At 38.7% G+C, this 22305-nt stretch overlaps 1 protein-coding gene across 8 annotated transcripts in view; it reads right to left on the bottom strand.

Annotated features, from left to right (window-relative positions):
- LOC146692252 (DNA (cytosine-5)-methyltransferase 3A-like) overlaps window positions 1-22305 on the bottom strand; it is a 101759-nt gene that overhangs the window by 39400 nt on the left and 40054 nt on the right. For 5 of the 8 annotated variants that reach the window (XM_085432311.1, XM_085432312.1, XM_085432307.1 and 2 more), the window contains exons 4-6: window positions 15204-15327; window positions 14849-14886; window positions 14627-14743 (exon numbers count right to left, since the gene is read on the bottom strand). The exons of the other annotated variants lie outside the window; for them this stretch is intronic. In XM_085432311.1, coding sequence (XP_085288437.1) covers window positions 14627-14743; window positions 14849-14886; window positions 15204-15327 — 279 coding nt within the window. The remainder of the gene's footprint in view (window positions 1-14626; window positions 14744-14848; window positions 14887-15203; window positions 15328-22305) is intronic. 8 annotated transcript variants of the gene reach the window in all.

The raw sequence follows: 22305 nt of genomic DNA, 5'->3' as shown, positions 1-22305 counted from the left end.
GTAAATGGACACAAATTGGGTGCAGGAAAAATTTAAAATGTGTGTCTAGAGACATGGATCAATAGAACGGAGGTTATGATTATTTCAGGAACTCCTTTGAGACTTTGTTGGATATAAACATGTTTTGAAGGACACGTTCCACCTACGGACTCAAATTATATGCAGTCCAATTCTTTTCATTTATGTTGTTTTTACTGCATTGCTGCATTTCTTTTGCTGTTATATAGATTGTTTTTATGCATTGTAGTATGACTATTTTTTTTCTATATTATGCAGGAGAGGAACCTGGTTTGTGAACCAGTTTAAATGGAGTAAGGCCAGTTAAATGAAACGTATGCACTGAAATCTTTGAAAATACATGAAACAACAGACTCTGTCTATGGAGCTTCCCATCAGCCTTTAAATACTTCACATCACCTGGAGCAATTACAATCAGGTGCCACATAAGGACAGGTCTTTTGTTTTCTGCCCACACAGCTGCCAGCTCACTCAAAGGCAGCAAATGCTCTTTTAATAATCTGACTCAACATTACGACTGAGGGCAAGTTTAAGTTCTCACATATTGTTTTACTACATATAACATCAAGTAATTTATGCTGCAATCAATAAAAGTGTGATGACTGTGAGGTTTGAAATGACCTTCCAACCTATAAAACACACAGTAATTAGGCCAGTTGGCAGCATTTAAGCTGCTTTCACTTTGCTGGGGCTCATTCAAGCCTCTACTCTATGTTAGGCTGCAGAAGATTTTCTGGGTTCACCCGCATGTTTGGTCACAAATCTGTGTACTTTTTTTTTTTTACATCAACAACTCCTGTGAATCTTTCTGTCAAAGAGGAACTTCTCAGATTCAACCAGAAGGTATCATGATAACAAGTTAAAATTTGTTTTAAAACAAAGAAACGTTTCTTTGTTTCTTTGTTTCATTGTTAAAGGAGGAAAATAACCTGAAATGACTGAATCTACTTGAAACTAAAGAAAATTCTGTAATACCTTTGGTTTGAAACGCTATAAATATATATATATTTGTATATATCTGTCTGCTAGACATCTTCACGAGAAAATGATATGTGTGTATTGTCATGTGAAGGACAAATAACAGCAGGAGATGGCAGAAAGACACAAGGACAGCGGTTTTAATGTCGTAAGTTACGACTTTGAACTTTCACAAACCCCTTGGCCTGGTCAACGTTTTCACTCTCAGTGCCACCCCCTCAACCTCTGACCTCTCACCCTATGACCTAACCAATGAGCCGTTACTTAAACCACACCCACTTTAAGAGCGTGACTGACCCTGACCTGCAGACGAACCTTACATTGCTCAACACTGCATGCACACACAGTGCAATTAAAAGAGCAGTTAAGACCCCTCCTCCCACGTTGTCAATAGGCAGCACTGCTCTTTCATTAGCATTGATCGCGGCCGAGGGACATGTTAAAGAAAGGCAATCAGTGTTTTTTCCAGGAAGCTCTCCTGAGAAATCCTAATGACATGGACTAAACAACATGTGTCTGATTGCTGTTTAAGGACAATAACAAAGTGTTCGGACTGACTGTAGTATAATAATTTGGTGATCTGGTATAGTTTTCCAATATTAAGTAGACATTTGGCCACTGGAAAATGACCGAGCAACAAAAGGTAACTGTTTAAAAATACACCCAAGCCTGATGGTAATCCTGGTAACTTGCTGACATTTTCCATTTGTTTACATATTTGGTAATATGTGAACTAATGGACAAATGACCTTGTGACTGGGAATGTTAATCTTCTACCAAAAAAAACCCCTCTGGATTGGGTAGCCTTTAGTGTGCTGTGAATGAAGAGCTTCATATTTCAACCTAATTTGAGTGTCGTTCCAGCAACAAGAAAAGCAGGAAAGGCTTACAGCCATACAATCCTCTCCATTGATGAGATACTGTTACCTGGCAGATCTCACCTGACTATGAAACTGCTTTTCTGTCAGTTTGAGCCTGTGAAAATGGGGGAGTATATAATTTCTAAACAGGAAATAATTGAGGCAAAATTTTATTATTGTTCAAAAACATAAGAATTTGAGTGTAACACCTAAATCCAGTTCTTTCTTCTTAGAAACATTCACATAGTCTTCTTAATGTCATTGAGTGAATACGATCAAACTCCAACCTAAATTATGTTAATTATATCATACAATACTTTGATGATTTGGTGGTGTTCCCAATAGAGTACTGGATTAAACTTTTCAAACTTTTCAAAATACAAGGACACAAATAAACAGAAAACAAAATTAGTATCTGGCTGTTTTTTGGACACAACCTAAATACACCAAACTTTACAGCGTCATATTTTGGTGTTCGTTTCCAAAGTATCACACACTGTTCCACCCTCAGGGAACTACAGTTGTACAAGACCTCTACAAAGAGCTAGCATTATGAAAAGGAGTCCAAGCTTTGTGGTCGTTTTCAAAATCTCTGAAGCAGAAATGAAGTTTTCTGCGATGACAGTTGATGTCCAAACAATAACCAAGAAAGGTTGGCATAGGAGGTTGTCAAGCAGAGGCAAGATTGTCAAAGAAGATTTTTCTAAAAAAAAAGAAAAATAATTGTTTGAATTTAACTTGTGTACCTTAGTCCTCTTTGCATTAATGGCTTCCAAACTTTAGATAATTACATAGGTGGCACACGAGAAAATTGGAAAGGTCTCAAGAGGGAAAAAGCAAAGTATTTTTGTTTTTCCTCTTGCATGGAAAGGAAAGGCTGTTTTATCACAAGCCAAATGAAAGCAGTATATGTATGACTCAATGATAAGTCTTAAAATATTATGTGCATGTTGCTTTAAGCAGACCAAACAAGAAGTGGGAACTGAAGGGTTAATTCAGTAGAAGGGACTGAGAAGCTCTAAAGCTCTTTCCCTCCAAAACCAACAAGTAAACAAAAATGACCCCCACTAAGTCAGTTCAAACAGTCTGTGAGATGTTCTACTCCCTCCACTTGGTCTAAATCCAGCAGAAAGCATGAAAAAAGCTAAGTTAAACATCATTTTACTTTAGCCTGCCAAGCAAAGTCGTGTTGAAATAACTTGGCGATAGTTTGTCTCACATTTTGTTTTAAAAGAAAGAAAAGCTTGAACTTAGGGTCACATATCTTCACACACTTGCAACACGTGCACACAAGAAAGAGAAAAAAATTAAATCACTTACAGGCCAGGTATGGTAGCTCTGCAACTGCAACCCTTCCTCCCTGGCTCTCTTCCTCTCTGTCATTTTCTTCGTCTGTCTCTCCTTCTCTCTAACCTTCTCTACCTCCTCCTCTTTCTCTTCTGTGTGTCTCCTGGGCTACACTCACCCTCAAGCCTTCTTTACCATCTCCCTCTGATTGGCTGCCAGTGAAGTGTGTGATTTACTGGCTCCTTCACCTAACAGATGTTTAGGTGAACAACACACACACACAGATTGGTGGTGTGGAGTTATGTCTGGCGGCCCCAGGGCTATAAGTGAGATAATGACACACAGACACACACACACACACTCAGCTTAGTGTGTGTGTGTGTGTGTGTGTGTGTGTGTGTGTGTGTGTGTGTGTGTGTGTGTGTGTGTGTGTGTGTACGCAGGCTAAGGTCAAAGGTTAGGTAAGCCGCAGAGCTGACAAGGCTGTGGGATGTGTTAGGGTCAGCACCTCGCATATGCACACACAAATGTACACATTAATGCAGCCATACATTGACACAGAGGGAGTTAGACGAAGGTAAATAAAGCAAAGCTAACATAACTTCTATAAAATGAATTCTGGGAATTCGTGGGACCTCATATGTTTGCATACACTACTCTACAGAGCTAAGGCCAAAGACATAAAAGATGGACATAGCCACCGCGATGTCACTGTGATGGTTGGTGATGTCACAAAATGATGCCTTGAGCTAAACATTTGCATCATTGTCATCTTGGTGTTTTGAAACCTAAAGTGGCAAGAGAGGTGTGGATGCAACTGTAAAGCCTACAATCTTTTATCCCCCTTCTGGAGATGGACAACAGCCATAATTTACAGTTGCCTCAAGGCACTTTATATTTTAAGGTAAAAAACTTGAGAAAATGGCAATAATCAGATGACCCTCTATAAGCAGACACTTTGGCGACAGTGGGAAGGAAAAACTCCCCTTTAACAGGAAGAAACCTCAAATAGAACCAGGCTCAGGAAGAGGCAGTTATCTGGCATGACCGGATGGGGGTGCGGGGAGGAAGACAGGACAAAAAACATTAATGTCACATTATATTGACTAACCATCAAAACTACTAACTGCAACCACAAACTCATCAGGTATATGTTTTCTCATAACCTAGACCCAGGATGTCAAACATAAGGCCTGGGGACCAGAATCGGCACAGCAGAGACTCCAATCTGGCCCGCTAGATGGCTTTGGAAAATGTAAAGAAGGCCATATATTTTTGGACTTTTAACCTTGTTTTAATAAGTTATAGAGCTTTTCCTATTGATAAAGACTCCATGGTTATTTATACTACACCAAATTACTTAACAGATCTGTGCGGTATGTGGCCCTTGATGTAAAATCAATTTAACATCTCTGACCTAGACAATTTGTGTTTTTCGGCAACCACAGGAGTCTCCCCCTACAGGCCATTAGAAAGACTACAAGTTTAAGGTAGCAATGATATGTGAAATAATAGTTAGCAACACAAAGTCAGTGAACTGACTGCCATTGACAGCAAAGATTGCTTTTTAGCTGACATACAGGGGTGGTAAATTCAGGGGTAACTTGCCTGGAATGTCCATGAGTTAGTTACCAATGGTTAAGCGATAAAGTGAGAAGTGACAGACAAATCTTGGACGAGGATTAAGTGATTAATTGATTCACTTCTTGTTGTTTTTATCAATCCTCCACACTACTGTATATGTGTACTGTTTATCATGTAAGTTGTGGAATGTGACCTTGCCCCCCCACGTCACGGAAAATTTACACAGCTGTGAATATACTCAAAAAGCGTTTACACATAGGGAGTCTAAAATATGCTGAATGCAAGCTGTAATGCAAACATCTGGTGCAGCAATTGAGGGGTATATTGATAGAAAAAGAAATTTAAACTAATATTTTTTGTTTTATTACTTTTTCTAGCAAAATTGAAGGAAATGCCATCAGCCACAATGTTAGATTTTATGCTTCTGTTAAGTTTCTGTTGTTCAAACAAATTGAGCATTTAGATGAGTCCGTGTTGGGCACTGGGAAATAATAAAGTCACAGACTAAATAGGTATTGATTTAGCATTGGCATATGAATCAGTAAGGCCAAAAAAAATCACTGCAAGCTGTATAAATCTTGATGGTGGAGGTCAAGTAACTGCTAGCTGAAGAAAATGATGTTTTTAAAATGCTGTGGATTGTAGTGTGTGACTTGTTTGTGACGATTGATCATATCTTGTTCAGGAAAGTGCTGCACACTACAAATAAAGGTGGGAGGCTAAAACAAGGCTGCGATTGAAGGTGTAGATTGTTAAAGATGGGAAAACGATGCATAATAAATGAAAAGATGCCACTGTAATTTTATTGGTCCAAGAAAAGAAAGCGACTCTGCAGAGTTAAAGGCTTTCCTCCAGACAACAGCGAAATGGGATATTGATGAGGGTGTTAACAGCTGGCTGCAGTTCAAATGACTGACAGAGCAAATTCACACACACGTGCATACAGGAACCTGGAACTGGTTAACCTCTGTCTCCAGCACTGATTTCACCCCCTCTCCCCTTCTGTCAAATATACACACACACGTACACTTTCACTGCTTTTCTTTCCCTTCTTTCACTCCATATCCATCTTTCTCTGCTTTACATCTCAGTTAAAACTCTTTACAGGATTCATTTTCCTGCCAATTCTCTTTTTTTTCCTTCGACAACTTGTTTTTTCATTCTGTAGCATTCCCGTTTTACCTTTTCAGGCATTTTCGTATTCTGTTTATCATTATTACACTTTGACTCACACGTTTCCAGTCTACATTATAAACATTGCGCACTAAAGTTGGAACTAAATATTGTTGCAGATTCATGTGAGCTGTAGCTTAGAATTGCTTCTCATATTTCCTTATCTGATAATAATTACTTGACTCAATAATTAGAGAAATGTGTGGAGCATTACCATCATGTCGTGATGTTTTCAACAGCCCCATCAGTTGAGAACCGCTGGACTAAACTGCCAGTGGTGTATGAAGTGCTAATTGCACATCAGCAGGTACAACAATAAACTGCTGCTGACATATCAGTCTATCACTATTGTCAATTTAATATTTGACTTAATAGCCTCTTTTAGAACACTTTGGTACTTTCCCTGAAGTATTCTTTTAAGACAAATTTTGTCCATTTTCTTTAAAGGAAAAAAGGGATCTGACCTTTGCCCTTCTTCCTTCATTTCTGTTTTCCCTCTGCTTTTTTCTTTCCATTTACTTTTAACTTTGCCTCCTTTCTTTCATTTGTCTTTTTTGTTTTAATGTAGACACTTGCATATTTTTTTGTAACATATATATTTGTACTGTTACCATGGTGGATGGTCACATAAAACATGACATGAAAGGTTAATATAATGAGGTCAGTATATATACCAGTAATCCATGTGAGCTAAAAACTCAGCTTCAGATGCTCTAAATCAGGGGTGTCAAACTCAAATACACAGTGGGCCAAAATTCAAAACTGGAACAAAGTCGCGGGCTAACGTTAATATTTATTGAAAAAACAAATCTTCCTTTAAATATAAGAATGAATCTTTTCTTATGGACTCAAACAAGTTTTGCTGAAAAACTGAATATGGAACAAGCAAAGCTTAATACTAAACAATATATATATTAGCTGTATAATACCAGTAGGCCTGCTCCAATAGTAATTTGGTATGGCTTCGCGGGCCAAATGTAATTAGGCTGCGGGCCAGATTTGGCCCGCGGGCCAGAGTTTGACATCTATGCTCTAAATGATCAGTTTTAGGCATTTTGTTTTTAAGTCAATCCCCATAGACTCCAATGTTAAAATGCATAAATTTAAAGCACTAAGAAGTATGTTTACAGACTGATACAAAGAAGTTTTTGTCTCTGTGAATAGTTAATTTTTAATTATTCACTGATTAGGAGACTACTAAGGCTTACAGTTAGTGGCATGTGTGCTTTGATTGACAGGTGTCAGTCAGTCAGCTTCAGCTCCACTAGTTAAGAGTCTTTCAGCATTTCTGTCCCTTTTTAATGAAAAAAAATTATGTCAATAATAATTTTTTGGTGTCGTAAAGACTGTCCAGGTTTCTGCTTTTAGCATTTACGCTTTTATTTTTCTTAGTCTGGATTAATTAGCAGTTATTTGTACCTGTGCATTGTGTTTATACAGTTTATCGATGTATCTTGTTAATCATACAGTATTTGGACCCTCTGGTCCAAGTATTCTGGCTCCAAAACAAAAACACTATAGCAATAGCCAAAATGCCAATGTTGAGACTTTAAAATGAGCCTGTGCTGGAAATGAGTATTTTTATGCTATCGTCTAATTATCCATGTCTCATTAAAATTAAAAATCACCTCTTTAGAAGTGACCTGTACAACAGTTCAGCAGATATTGATAACATGATAGGCCACCTTTGGATAAATTAAAGTTTAAAGAGCTTTCCTATTAGTCCCACTAGACTCATGTAATACAAACATAGCTTTGGAGAGCTGCTAATGACTCAGTAAGTGAGAGGATAGTGTTGACAGGAAGCCAGGCATACTCTACCTCTCTTTCTCTCTCTCCATCTGTCACATGCACATGCAACAGTTTGCAGATTGAAGACAAGCTGGCATCAGTTAGACCAACTAGACTCTGTATGTGTTTACATATGCTCCAGTTAAGCAGAAAGGGTTTTTTTGAAATCATAATCGTCATTTTCACCAGTGCAGAGCTGATTTATAGTTTATGAAGTAATTTAAAGCTCTTTTTGCTCTTTTCAAGCGATCTCATGTCACGTCTCACAGGCTTCAAAGTTTGTGTCCATCAAAAACTGACTGCACAGCAGAACAAGTTCAAACACGAGGGAAATGCAACCACGTGTGGTTTCTGCTCACTCTCGCTTTCTTCCTTCCAAACGCTGTTGCTTTTTTCTCACGCGCTCGCTCATGTCCTTGTGTGTGTCAATAAGCCTTAATGACTTTCTCTCTCTCCTTTTCACGACCACACACATACACACTTCCTGTCTCTTTCACTCATTCTCTTTTTTCACTTTAAGGTCATCTTCACACACTATATGCCTTGCTCGTGGTTACAGCACAGTTAACCAGCCAAGCATTTTCCTTGAATTACTATGTGCTTACTACTATAACTATGACCTCAGTCAACTACTCTCAAAGCATTTCACAAATGCTGGGTCAAACCTGCAGGTTAAACTACCAACTGGTCACTTATGTCTCAGTTATGAAGGTACTTGGTGGGTAAGTCTAAAATTCCCTCTCTTTAAGCTCTATTTTGATCACAAGTTCCAAAGGGGATCATTTGTTTCTCTCTTTACTACATATTTCTCCAAATTCACCTCCTAGTGACTCACTTTGTCCACCTGCTTACTGTCTGCCTTGCAAGCACCAAGCTGCACCTGTTTTCAGCAGGTTTCTGTGCTCCAAGCAGCTGTAGCTGCAGCTGGAAGACGAACGAGTAGAAGAGAGCTGCAACACTGAACCAAAATGATGATTTTAGAAGGAAACAGATTAAATAATGAGTGCAAGGACACATCAAAGAATAAGAACAATCTAAGAACAACTTATTGTTATGTTGTTGAGAACATCTTCCTAAAATTAAAGTTTTCTAAAGTGTTTTTGAATACCGTTGTTTTGTTTCCATAATAAGCAGGAAATCTGGATGCTGATGCACCATCTGTCGCAGCAAGCCTACTTTGGCAGTTGACTATACAGTGCTAATTATAAATAGAAATGACGACTTGGATATAAAAATATATTTGACACCACATAAAAATGTACCAAATAAATTTAGTAAGATATTTAAAGTCATACACACACCAGGCTGAGTTTTTAAAATAAACTCCTGTTTTAAATGTCCCAAGATTTCAGGGAAAGTTATAGAGGATGTGATAATGTTGTAAAAAGAGGAGAAAAATCGAGACGTATATTTAAAAGTAAAGGACAAATGGGTGGGACATCAAGAGTACAGCTGTTTACAAGTACTCAGGATCTTTAAAGAAAACACTTCTCTCTTATAATATAATATAATATAATATAATATAATATAATATAATATAATATAATATAATATAATGTCTACGTGGATTGTATGGAAAGCTTAAACTTCAACAGATCACAAATATCCATGGACTCACCAGTCACTTTCAACTTTTTAAGCCTACAGGAAGGGTTCATTGAAAGAAAATGTGATGGGGCTGCAAGGCTACACAGGAGGAAAAAAAAGACACTGTTTCACACAAATGTTTATTACATCTAAATTGCACTACTGGTACACTTCAGACCAATGTCAACCAACTATCTTTGGTGGACAAACAGTGCATGTGAGTCTACGGGAAAGGAAAAGATGCTATTTTCACTTTTACTGTGTCAACTGTTGGGTAAATGCTGCTGCAAAAAGCTTGTAATACTGAAAGGAAACAGGTCATCTTCCACAAGCCAAGTCGTGGAGGGGAAGTCCACTCCCCTCCAGTGTAAACAAACAAACTCTGCAGAGCAGAGCAGGGTGACTGCAAACACAGTAAAGTGATGAAGGCCGAACAGAAAGCCCAAAGAGGTCAAGTTAAATAACATAATGACACACTGAATGCTGACAAGAAAAAAATCTTTCCAGATGTCAGTGTTTTGACCCAAAACAGACAAATGTCCACCCCACACTTACGACAAGTTCCAACAAGTATAAGAAATTGCTAACACTGGACAAACGAGGCAGAATAAAAGCAAATCACAGTAAAGAGCTCTCAGACAACACTTGTTCCAATCAAAGCTCAGTTGAATGTAATAAGCTAATTATTGTTATTCTTACAGTATTATTTAAATACTGTGCAGGGTTTGTGTAACATTATGATTTTAAAGACATTTTTATACAATTTTAAGTGTCAAACTGGCTGAAAGGTTTTGGCTGAAAAAAAAACTAAACAATTATTTGGAGGTAAGTGAATTTACAAAGATCCATTTCTCATACTTGCTAGCAGTTGCAGGTGTAATCTCAGTTAATGTAGCTGGACAAGAACCTCTACAAAGAACACAAACAAAACTAAACTAACCTAAAAGAACACAAAACTTCAATATAAATACACACACACACACCTTGGCCAATCAGATCATGAGAGGACAGCTGAGGGCCACTGGTATTGATACCAGTGTCTACCATGTGCATCCAAGGTGTTCAGAAATCATTACTGTCTACCTCACCTCCTCTAGAAAGGCAGAAAGCCTCACACAGCCATCTGTTGCCAATAAAGCACCAGATTTGTTCCGGAAGCGTTGGCACAAAAAAACCCTAAAACGTTTCAAGAAGGCTTTTCCAACTGTTTAGACTGGAATGACACACACTTGCAATTTGCAAAAAGGACCAAATAAAGTCCCTTATTGATAAAATATTTTCCTGTTATGTTTTTGCTGGGGACACATTGGAAAACTTTTGCTTTTACACAGTAAAATGTGTGAGGCCAAATGTATCCCAGACCACCAGTGACTGAATCGCAACATTTACACTTATGGCACTAATCTGACTGATCAAGGTGCATTTTAAAGCCAAGTGTAGCCAATTTAATTGAACAGTTAGCTACTATTTGAACTTGTATGCTGCACACAACCTTTTGTTCAATATGTAACACTTAACCAGTCCATGAATTAGGCTTTAAAACATTTAGTCAGGAGAAGTAGAAGATCTCAAACCATTTGATCCCTATCAGGCTGAGCCTTTTGTTAGTTTTACTTGCAGGTGTGTACTTCTCTGTTTAGTTTGGATGGGGCGCATGCTGCTGTGCAGACTGCAACTACAACTAGAAAGGCTGAAATTGATCAAGAACCTAGAGTGATATGTGGGCTGGATTAAAATTCCAGAAGGCCAGATTTGGCCTGTGTGGCTTGATTTGGACACAGGAGGTTTTGTCTTACAATTTTACTAATTTGAACAAAATGATAGAAACAAAACACTTTTGCTTGAGAGATGAAAATGACATTTGTGAATAAATAACCAGCCACAAGGAAGAGTCAGACTCATGACTTCTGATTCTGGAGATAATTTCTTACCCCACTGAATTCTGATGTGTCTGCACCACAGGTTTTTAATGGTGACACTGGGTGTCTGAGAAGTGATAGGTTTGGCGGTACTAACAAGCAGGCCCCCCAGTATAAACGGAAATGGCATAAAAGCATTGTTTTTACTGAAATAATGGAAGTCAGGTAATTGCAGTCTGTGTCTTTGGAGTGTCTGTTGTGTGCTGTCCAATCACAAGGATTGTATAATGAAGTAAACCGTCAGTCACATGGTGTTGATCATGAAAGGCCACAAAGAAACCCCAAACACGCCCCAAAACATGTGGATTTGCTTTTATCACAATAATAATAAATAGTTCCCATTTCTGTATAACTGTATATCTCAGATTTCTGTAAAGTTATTTATTTCATATTCTGTATAGTTTTTCATATTTATATCCTGTTCATATCCTGTACATAGCTTGTACTCACTACAGCCTGTACATACCTATAGTTATAGAATATTCACAACATACTTCATACCGTGTACATTATAACATACCATAATAGACCCATTTCTGTAATATACTTACATATCTATATTATTGCTATATTGTAATATATCTATATCACTAAAGCACTTCTGGATGGATGCAAACTGCATTTCGTTGCCCTGCACCTGTGCATGTGCAATGACAATAAAGTTGAATTCTATTCTATTCTATTCTATTCTATTCTATTCTATTCTATTCTAATATAATATAATCAATATTTCTGGCTTTGTGAGTGAATGTCGGACTAGACCACTAACATCTGGCTGTCTATGACTATTAGGTGCAGTTTTTGCCCTCAGGTCCAAAGAAAGGTTTGGCTGAAATCAAAAAACCAAAAAACAGGGAGCTGCAGAAAATTTAAGACTTTCTAGAAACTTGTAGTGTTTGAAGATTGACATTTTTAAGACCTTTCAGACCTGCAGATACCCTGAATTCTTGTTTTATATCTCAGGTTACCCAAATAATTCAATTCAATTCAATTTCTTTATTGTCCCACAAGGGGAAATTAGTTTAGCAGCAGGAGGATAAGAACAAACAGAACAATACTATAAAACAATAATAACAATAATAATGATAGAAAATTCAAGGACAATTATTTGCCATTAAGGAGACAAGACGCAGTAGGGATAAAAGAGACCTGGAGTCTTTTAGTCCTCCTCGGAGGTACTCTAAAATGGCGGCCGGAAGGCAACAACTCAAACTCACTGTGAAGTGGATGGTTCACAAAATTAATAATAGAATGAGCCTTTCTAAGCACATTTCTATTGTAAATGGCCAAAAGTCCATCTTGCCAGCGCCCTGAAATTTTGCTAGCAGTTTTTACCAGAAGTCCCAACCGATTCTTATTCTTCACCGTCTGGTGCATAACACATGTACATTTATGATTTGAATCTAACCTCTGACCTTGATGCTCCCCTCAAGGAAGCATTAATAACATCCCCCTCAATGAAACATATGGCAGTGAAAGAGCCTACAGGTGGATGCCAGGTGTAGGCAGCATCAGTAACAGCAAAAGATGTGTAAGAGAAGGTAAAGGATGTCAGAGTGTGCCATGTGGGTGAAGTCAGCTAAAGGAATCCTTGCCGTAATGAAAAAAAAAACAGTCACAGGAAATCTTTGGACTTTTCTCTCATTTTTATTTGAGTAAAATAAAGCCCCAATTCCAAAATCAATTGGAACGCTGTGCAAAATGTAAATAAAGGCAGAATTCATACGATCTGCAATTCTCATAAACCCATATTTTATTCATAGTAGAACATAGAAAACATACCAAATATTAAACACTTTATAACACTCTACTATCTTTTGAAAAGAATTTAGCTCATTTTGAATTAGATGGCTGCAACATATCTCAAAAGCTGAAACAGAGCAAAAAAAAAGGATGAAAAGTCAGAGGTACTAAAAAGAAACAGCTACAGGAACATGTTGAATTAAATAGGCTAATTATCAGTAATATGATTGTATATAAAAAAGAGCATCTTATCATCAAATCATCAAAAGATCATCAAAAGATTCAGCAACTTGGAGCGATCTATGTGCACGAGGTACAAAGCTGAGCCCTGAGGCCACATTGCATTAAAACGGGTTTGATTGTATCATGGAAATCACTGCATGAGCTCAGGAACCGTGCCATCCAGAAATTCATATTACATCTCTATCACATGAAGAAGATGCTATGTGTGAACATGATTCAGAAACAATGGCATCTTCTCTGAGCCAAAGTTCATCTAGAATATACTGAGATGAAGTGGGAAACTGTTCTGTGGTCAAATTTGAAATTCTTATTGGTAATTATGGACACTGGAACTGCCAGACTAAAAAGGAGAGGAAGCATCCAGCTTATTTTTAGCAATCAGTTCAAAATTCTGCATTTCTGATGATACGATACGATGCGATACGATACAATACGATATGGTACGATACGATATGATACGATACGGTACGGTACGATACGATACGATACGATGGGAGAAGAACATCCAGAAAGGCAGCATCAGTGCAGAAAAACATATACAGGTTTTAGAGCAACAAATGCTCCCATCCAAAGACTTTTTTCAGAAAGGCTTTGGATGCTTCAGCAAGACAATGCTATACCACATATTGCAGCTACAACAGCATGGCTTAGTTTCTCAAAGAGTGCTGAACTGTCTGCCTGTAGTCCAGACCTTTAACCAGCTGGAGACATCTGGCATATCATGAAATGAAAAAATACAATAAAGAAGCCAGAGGACTGTTGAGCAGCTAGAATCCTATATGAGACAAGTATGAGACAACATTCCTTTCAAATAGTCTAGCAGCTGGTCTCTTCAGTCCCAGATGTTTATGGACTGCTGTTAAAAGAAGAGGGGATGCTACACGGGCCTTGGCTTAATTTTTTTGAGACGTGTTACTGCAATCAAATTCAAAATGACTTTGATATGTTTTCTATGTTCTACTGTAAATACAATATAGGTTTATGAGATTTGAAAATCATAATATTTACATTTTACCCAGCATCCCAACTTTTTGGGAATTGGGGTTGTAAAAGTTAAACAGACACAGAACACATGGAGTTCATATCCCCAACATATAAAGTGAGACTGTAAATCGTGACAACACTCAGAGCAATATTACTCAGCACGCAGTTCTGTCAAGGTTGATTTAATATCTAAAGGGGATTTCCCTCTTTCTCTGGATTACTCAGCATCGCACAAAGCGAACCACAGCTAATTTCCACTGTAGTTTGGTTGCTTTAAAAGGGCATCCCACATCTATAAAACCAGTTCAAAAGTTTATAAATCTTCTTGGTCCACCTGTAAAACTTTTACAATATATAGGACGAGAAGTTCCATCAAAAATATTTAAGGAGCATATTTGCTCTAACTGGGCTCCTAAATAAACGTATATCAGTGTAAATACGAGCTTTTCCGTTGCTCACCTCCATCTTCCAGCGGCTGAGCCATTCTTCTCTCTGTCTCCTGCTGATATAGTATGGATCTCCAGCCTGAAAAGTTACTCTGGGGACTGGCCTTCTCCGCAGCCTTCCAGTCTCTCCCTGCATGTACACAAAAAGCTTGTTATATATTGCGTATACCATGAGAGTGATTGATTTAACCATGTAGAAAACATGCAAAATTGCTGCAGACACTTGTTTTCTCACCTCTCTGGGGGAGTCGCAGTTTCTGTCATCTGGCTCGTCTGCAGGGGAAAAAAAGTTACAGGAAATGGCTCATTTGTACAGGTTTAACGAGAGATTTAATGAGGATGTAAAGACGTGGTTTTCATCACTTTGCCCCAGTGTACTTATGTACAATTACCATTCCCTTAAAAGCTGCAACATGGAAGTTCTTTGAAAGGTAAAGTTTTAGATAAATGAATTACACAAAAGATAACATTTGTTGTTGTAAATAAACTGTTTAAAGTTTTTATACTGAAAGAAAATTAGCAGAACTTTTCCGAATGCTGTTCAATCTAAGGTAATAATCATATATGGGCAAAGAGCATTAAAGCTGTACCCTTATTCCTCTCCGCTGGCTCTTGTTTCCGACGCCCGCGCTTCTTGCGAGGGGAGGGTGAAGGCGCCGGCTCCTCAGGCGGAGTTGGGGGGGCGTTTGCACAGGGGTCAGAGGTTGCCATCTCCTGGGAAACACACAGTGCACAGTCTAGGTATGAGAAAACTGTTGAACGCCCTCGTCTACACCCATCAAAGGGTTCCACAGACATAATAATCATACACACACACACACACACACACGTGCAAGCTCTATACCCACACATAAAACAAATGCCTAAAAACACACAGTCAAAGAGCTACTTCAAAACTGCACACACATATTAGTCTACAGAGGGCGTCTGCACAGGATCACTGTAATAAACACCCCCAGGTACCATTAAAACACACACAAACACACACACACCTTTGAGGTGACGATGGGGGGGGGGGCTGTACTGATGTGAATAACAGTGCTAAATGATCCTAACTGCTCCTACAAGTTTAAATGTATATATATTTACAGATGCATGCCTAATATTAAGCACAAATTTAAAATGAATTTACACTGCAAAATATCAATATGGCAATACTCGTGAATTATGAACTCAAACAATCTTCTGCCTCTAGTTCAGGGGCTAATCCATTAGCTGACCAGCTTTAATAATGCTAAACCAGGGGACACAGCAGGGTTTTTTTTTTAATATGTGTGTGTTTGTGTGCTGCTAAAAGATTTTATAGATCGTTGGTTAAAAAGTGCAGAGCCAGAGGTGAATATCAAACTCAAATGCTACGCTAACTCTAGCTTACGTTAACAGGCATGCAAAAGCTGTAATGAGCGGCTGAGGCGGCCTGTAAAAGTCAGATAACGCAAAAAGGTGACTAAAAGGGCCTTGGGACACATTAAAATACTCCAGCACACACTTTTAACACTTGCAGTCAAACAGAAACAAGGTTGTAATCCAAAGTTACATTTCTGATGGCCTTACAGCATACATAATAGCTAAAATGTACTATTTTGCTTTAAATGTATGCTGTTGCCCTTTTGTAAAATAACAGTAAAGAGTTATCTACATTTATAGACCACCAGGTTCTTAGACTTAATGTGGGATCAAGCAGGGTCTCCAGACTCCATATAGTGACAGGGTAGCACTTTATATTTGTTTACAGAGTTAGAATCAAAACTAGAGTTATAAAAGTAAAAAAAAATGCTTTAAAGATTACTCATAATACTTCGTCAGCACTTATTAAAATTAAATCAAATGCTAAAGGGAGAACTATTCATAAATATAGTGTTTAATAGACTTAATTAATTACAACAAACACATCAAACTCACACTACATAAATCAAGCCAATCCACTAAAGTCAACCACTTTGGTCCAAGTGGTTGACTTTAGTGTGAAACTTGCTATTTGAAATAATACATTTGTGTATTACTATAAAAAGCATATTAAAAATTGTGGATATCTACTGGATATCTAATAATACATTAGCTAAAATGAATTAAAAAGATGTGAACAAAACACGTGGTATGAATTAAACAAGCTGAAAATGATAAAAAATTAAATTAAATTAAAAAAAAGTTAGCACACCATTGTCTATCCTGTGAACCATGACGTGCCCTTGATGTGAGCACGTGGCCTTTAACATTTATCATTTTAACCCAAATATGAAATTAAAGCTGCATTAAACAATAAAGAAAACACTAAACCAGCTCCTAACTTTTAAGCAAACAACTGACTACTTACACATTCAGCAGAAACAGAGGAATCTGGGTTTGCAGTCATCTTTTTGGCCACATGTTGAATGCAAATTCATTTCAGCCCTGGTTTGGTCCACAGACTCTTGAGAAAAGTATCTGGATGTCTTTGGGTTGCTATAAGTGCTCGCCGTTCTTCAGCTACTTCGCCTCTCCGTCATTTAGCGCTACACAGAAAGTGTAAAGCCGGCTTGAGTCAGCTGGTTATACACTTCCTTTTGCAAGAGCAGGTGCACTGGTTAAGCTTCACTGAACCAATCCTACGACCTGATTGAAAAGCAATAGGTGGATATTGCTTAATGCAGCTTTAAAGATGTGCTGATATTTATATGATAGTTTATAGTGAAGAAAAAGGCCACAAATGCGCTGCAAGCAGGCATAAATGCATCGAAAAGCAAGCTATTTTTAGCACAGTGGAACTTTCACCTTTTCAAACAACTTCTCTTTGCACTTCCTCTTCTCTCCGAATCTATCGTCGCCTTGATCTTGACTGACAGACAGCCTGGAAAGTACCTGACTTTACTCTACAGCTGACAAACTTTAAACTGACTGTGTATACATTGCAGCAATCCAGCTAAGGGCAGCTTTTAGTTGGATGAAACGTTTGATTACACCCAAGAATAGGCTGAGCAGAGAACAGGATGTAACAAACAATAAAACAATGGTGCACCAAAATAATAGAATAAGCAATCACACTACAGCAAATTAATACATGCCAGCTGTGTTTATGTTTTACAGATGTACAGCCGAAGTAGCTGCATGTATTGTTGAAGTGTAAGATGTGAAAATAGGCAAATACCTTTTGTAGAAATCTGTGTTTTTCCTGTATATAAAAATTATAGAATCTACCAAAGAAACAGTAGGATTTTTCATTATGATTTGAAAGTACAATTTTGCTTATCAAATGGCCAGAAATAAAAAAAAATGTACAGACTTCTGATAAGACTAATTAAACTTAGTTATATGCAGACCAGTTGCGCTTATGTGCATCCCCCAACCCTACAAAAAGGCCCAATCCGAGCCAGTAAAAACCCTGGAAATGTGTACTGCAGGTATTTTTGCTTAAATTGAGCAATTAAGAGGAGAAATGTCAAAACTATGCACAAGTCACATCAAAGCACACCACCCAGATTTCCCCAATATTTTTATGTTTTTAAGTCCCGCACCCTCCTGTTGTGAAAAATTGCAATACATACATCCATAGTTTGTGTTATCCTAGCTGCCAGATCATAAGATACAGTCAATATACACATTTAATACCAACACAGCTTGGCAACCAGATTGAAAGGGAGTCCTCACACACTGGGAATATACAACCTGAGGGCTATAACTACCCCACGACCTTCTCCATCTGACCCTGAGTGTGCAAAAAGCAAAACAAAATAACCTCCCAGAAATCAGTGCTCAGGAATCCCAAGGCAAGCCTGTACTGCTTTACATAACTAAAGACAAATTTCAGTGTTTTAAGTGTATGTCTATCATTTTTCATGTTAGCAGTGTTTTCATTGCAACCTATAAGTGGAGATGAGTGCAGCTATTGATTGTATGGCTTTTTTTTTTTCAGTACGATGCTCTAGAAACAAATTCTGTCCAGCCTTAAGTTTGATGCGTAATGAATTAGCTGCAAAATAGGCATTGAAATGAAAAGGAATCAGTAAATGTGGGTTGAACCATATATATAATTATTCTAGTATGGATCACAGAATTGCAATTTCAGTAAAGTTGGAAAGATTCAAAAACTCTATTAACGCTATTTGAATCTTCATACAGGTGCATGTTCATTATTTGAAAATTAAAATATACATTAATAAATGAAGACATTAAAAAAAGGCTTATCTCCTAAGAAGTCATCTGTAGCAGTCAATATACTCTGTTTTCATTGACAACAAATTAATTAAGTGTCCAATTACTAATCAGAAGCCGCATATACACAGAGCTTTTGCATGGAAAGAATGTAATACTGCTTAAAAGCCTAGCTACAATTTCTTAAATCACATTTTATACAGTAACTTTAAACAAATTAATGTGACCATATTTACTGAGTTTGCAATTGGGTGATACAACAGAACAAAGTAGCAAATCTACACAGAATGGCTGAATCTTATGGCAGGATCTTAAGAGAGCTGTGCATAGGCGAATGCCTGCAAACCTCAATAAAATAAAGCAACATAGCAAAGACACGCGGGCCAAAATTCCTCCACAGCAGATAAAGTAGACTGATAAAGTCATACTGAAAATAATGACTTAATTTGTTGCTGCTAAAGGTGGTTCTATAATCATGGGGGCGTACATAGTTTTTTTAATCAAGTATAAGTCAAGAATCCTCTGAAAACATTGTTTTACACAACTGTGCATGTTCTTGGGTTGTTGTTTTTTTTTTTAAGTGTAGGCTTTGTTTTTCAATAATTTAAGCTCATACCCCTGTACTGTAACACACTCTCACAAGTTACATTCACGTCTTAAATGCTGTTGACCGTCTTTGGCACTTTACTGCAACCATTTGCATTACTGTCATACCTGCTACCGTTGGTCATTTCCACTACTGTCCATGTACAACTCACAAGCTGGTCTATCTACTTATTTATTTATCTATTTATTATCTTTCACATCTGCACTGCTGTATATAGGTTTCACTTTTAATATATATTTCCCCAAAATGTGTCCTTTATCTCTTTTAATTCTTAATTCTTCCTCACAGTCAGGTGACACAAAAATGCATTAGTGCCATTAATTTATGGCACTTTTTAGGATATCTGTGATAGATGTAGAGGTATAATGAACACAAACAAAATGACCACACTTTGTACCTGACATTGTTTCCCTTACTCATTATAATCAGGTAAAGTTTGAGTGTTTTCTGGCAGATTTTTTTACTTTTATATGAGTTGATCATATTTATATGACTGCACATAGGAACTCAACACCACACGATCTTTTGCTTGCTATTTTAAATGTTGTGACCAAAATTGTCATTTTTATCCACCAACCACGTGTCATGATACTTTTTTGTCAGACATGCCAACCACAATCTGTTCGCAATCCATCTGTGACCTTTTTGTGGTCTGGATGCAAAACGGAAACACCAAAAGAAACCAAACGAAACTCCACATGCACCAAAAGTGAATCGAAAGGTCTGGTTGACATGCATAGTCTGACTGAGCTAAGAGCCAAGCAGTTTAAATAATTAAGATAAGATAAGATAAGAGATAAGATAGAACTTTATTAATCCCTCGGGTGGGTTCCTCTGGGAAATTCGACTTCCAAAAAGCACAGCAACGACCGAAGTTACAGTTACAGAATTGTTATATATATATATATATATATATATATATATATATATATATATATATATATATATATATATATATATATATATATATATATATACACACACACACACACACACACACACACACACACACATATATAAATACAGAGACAAATATAAATAAAATATACAAAGGGGATAAATAGAATAAATAGGAATAAAAAATAAAAATACAAGTGAATTGCACATTTCAAGTATTGAGTCTATTGCACTGTTGACTATTTACAAAAAGTATTGCACAAGGTATTGTACAGTGAGGTGAAGAGGCACTACAGCTTAGTTGTTCCCCCCTCCTTTGTCCTCCTGTCTCCCCTCCCTCTCCCCTCCAGAGAGGAGTTAAACAGTTTGATGGCGTGTGGGACAAAGGAGTTTTTAAGTCTGTTAGTTCTTGTCTTGGGGAGAAGCAACCTGTCACTGAACAGACTCTCCTGGTTGTTAATGGCCGTGTGCAGAGGATGCCCAGCATTGTTCATAATGTCCATCAGTTTCTTTAATGTCCTTTTCTCTGCCACTGTCCAGCTTCATGCCGACCACAGAGCTAGCCCTCCTGATCAGTTTCTCCAGCCTGGATGAGTCCCTCTTTGCTGTGCTGCTCCCCCAGCACACCACAGCATAGAAAAGTACTCCAGCAACCACCGACTGGTAAAACATCCTCAGGAGCTTCCTGCAGATGTTAAAAGACCTCAGCCTCCTGAGGAAGTACAGTCGGCTTTGGGCTTTTTTATACAGGTGCTCTGTGTTGCATGACCAGTCCAGTTTATTGTCCACCCACAGCCCGAGGTACTTGTACTTGTTGACCACCTCCACCTCCTCCCCCTCTATCTGAACCGGCAGTGGACCTTCTCTGGACCTCCCGAAGTCCACAACCAGTTCCTTAGTCTTTGAGGTGTTGAGTTGCAGGTGGTTTGTGTGACTCCATGCGACAAAGTTCCTCACCAGACTTCTGTACTCCTCTTCCTGATCATCCCAGATACACCCCATGATGGCCGTGTCATCTGCAAACTTCTGAATATGGCATAATTCAGAGTTGTAGCAGAAGTCAGAGGTGTACAGGGTGAAGAGAAGAGGGGACAGCACAGTTCCCTGTGGTGCTCCTGTGCTGCTGACCACAGTGTCAGACGTGATGTCCTTCAGCCTGACGTACTGTGGTCTGTCGGTGAGGTAGTCGGAGATCCAAGCCACCAGGCAGGGGTCCACCTCCATCCTGTTCAGTTTTTCCTGAAGCATACAGGGCCGGATGGTATTAAAGGCACTGGAAAAGTCAAGAAACAGTATCCTGACCGTGCCTTTTCCCCCATCCAGGTGTGAGTGGGCTCTGTGTAGGAGGTACAGGATGGCATCCTCCACTCCGACACCCGCCTTGTATGCAAACTGTAGTGGGTCCTGGGCATGTTGTACCTGTGGTCGGAGGAAGTTGAGGAAGAGCCGCTCTAGAGTCTTCATAAGATGTGACGTCAGTGCCACCGGTCGGAAGTCATTCAGCTCATTGGGCCGGTTCTTTTTGGGGACCGGGACGATGCAGGATGTCTTCCATAGGGCGGGCACTCTCCCCAGTCGCAGACTGAGGTTGAAGACTCGTTGTAGCGGCTCCCCAAGTTCAGCAGCACACGCCTTTAGCATCCTAGGACACACCTTGTCTGGGCCTGCTGCCTTTCTGGGGCGAAGCTTCCTCAGTTGCCTCCTGACCTGATCCACTGTGACACTGGGAGATGTTTGGGAGGAGGGGAGGGGGGGAGATGTCTTGCTGCTGAGAGAGGGATTGGAGGAGGGGGGTGTCATGGTGTCAGGAAGGGGGGGAAGCGAGGGAGGCAGGAGAGTGGGGGGAGGACTCTGTAGTGAAGGTGAGGGTGAGGGTGGGGGGGTTGTGGGCTGGTCAAACCTGTTGAAGAAGTTGTTGAGTTCGTTTGCCTTCTCCACAGTCCCCCCCACTGCGCTTTTCTTGGTGTTGTGGCCTGTGATGGTTTTCACACCATTCCAGACCTCCCTCATATTGTTCCTCTCCAACTTCTGCTCCACCTTCCTCCTGTAGGTGTCCTTTG

The sequence above is a fragment of the Copadichromis virginalis genome, linkage group LG15, assembly GCF_057382275.1.
Source record: "Copadichromis virginalis isolate Kocher_CV1m ecotype Utaka linkage group LG15, C_Virginalis_male_GT1.1, whole genome shotgun sequence".
In the NCBI taxonomy this organism is placed as follows: domain Eukaryota; kingdom Metazoa; phylum Chordata; class Actinopteri; order Cichliformes; family Cichlidae; genus Copadichromis; species Copadichromis virginalis.
Note: the sequence above shows the minus strand (reverse complement) of the source record. Positions and strands in the feature narration are given on the sequence as shown.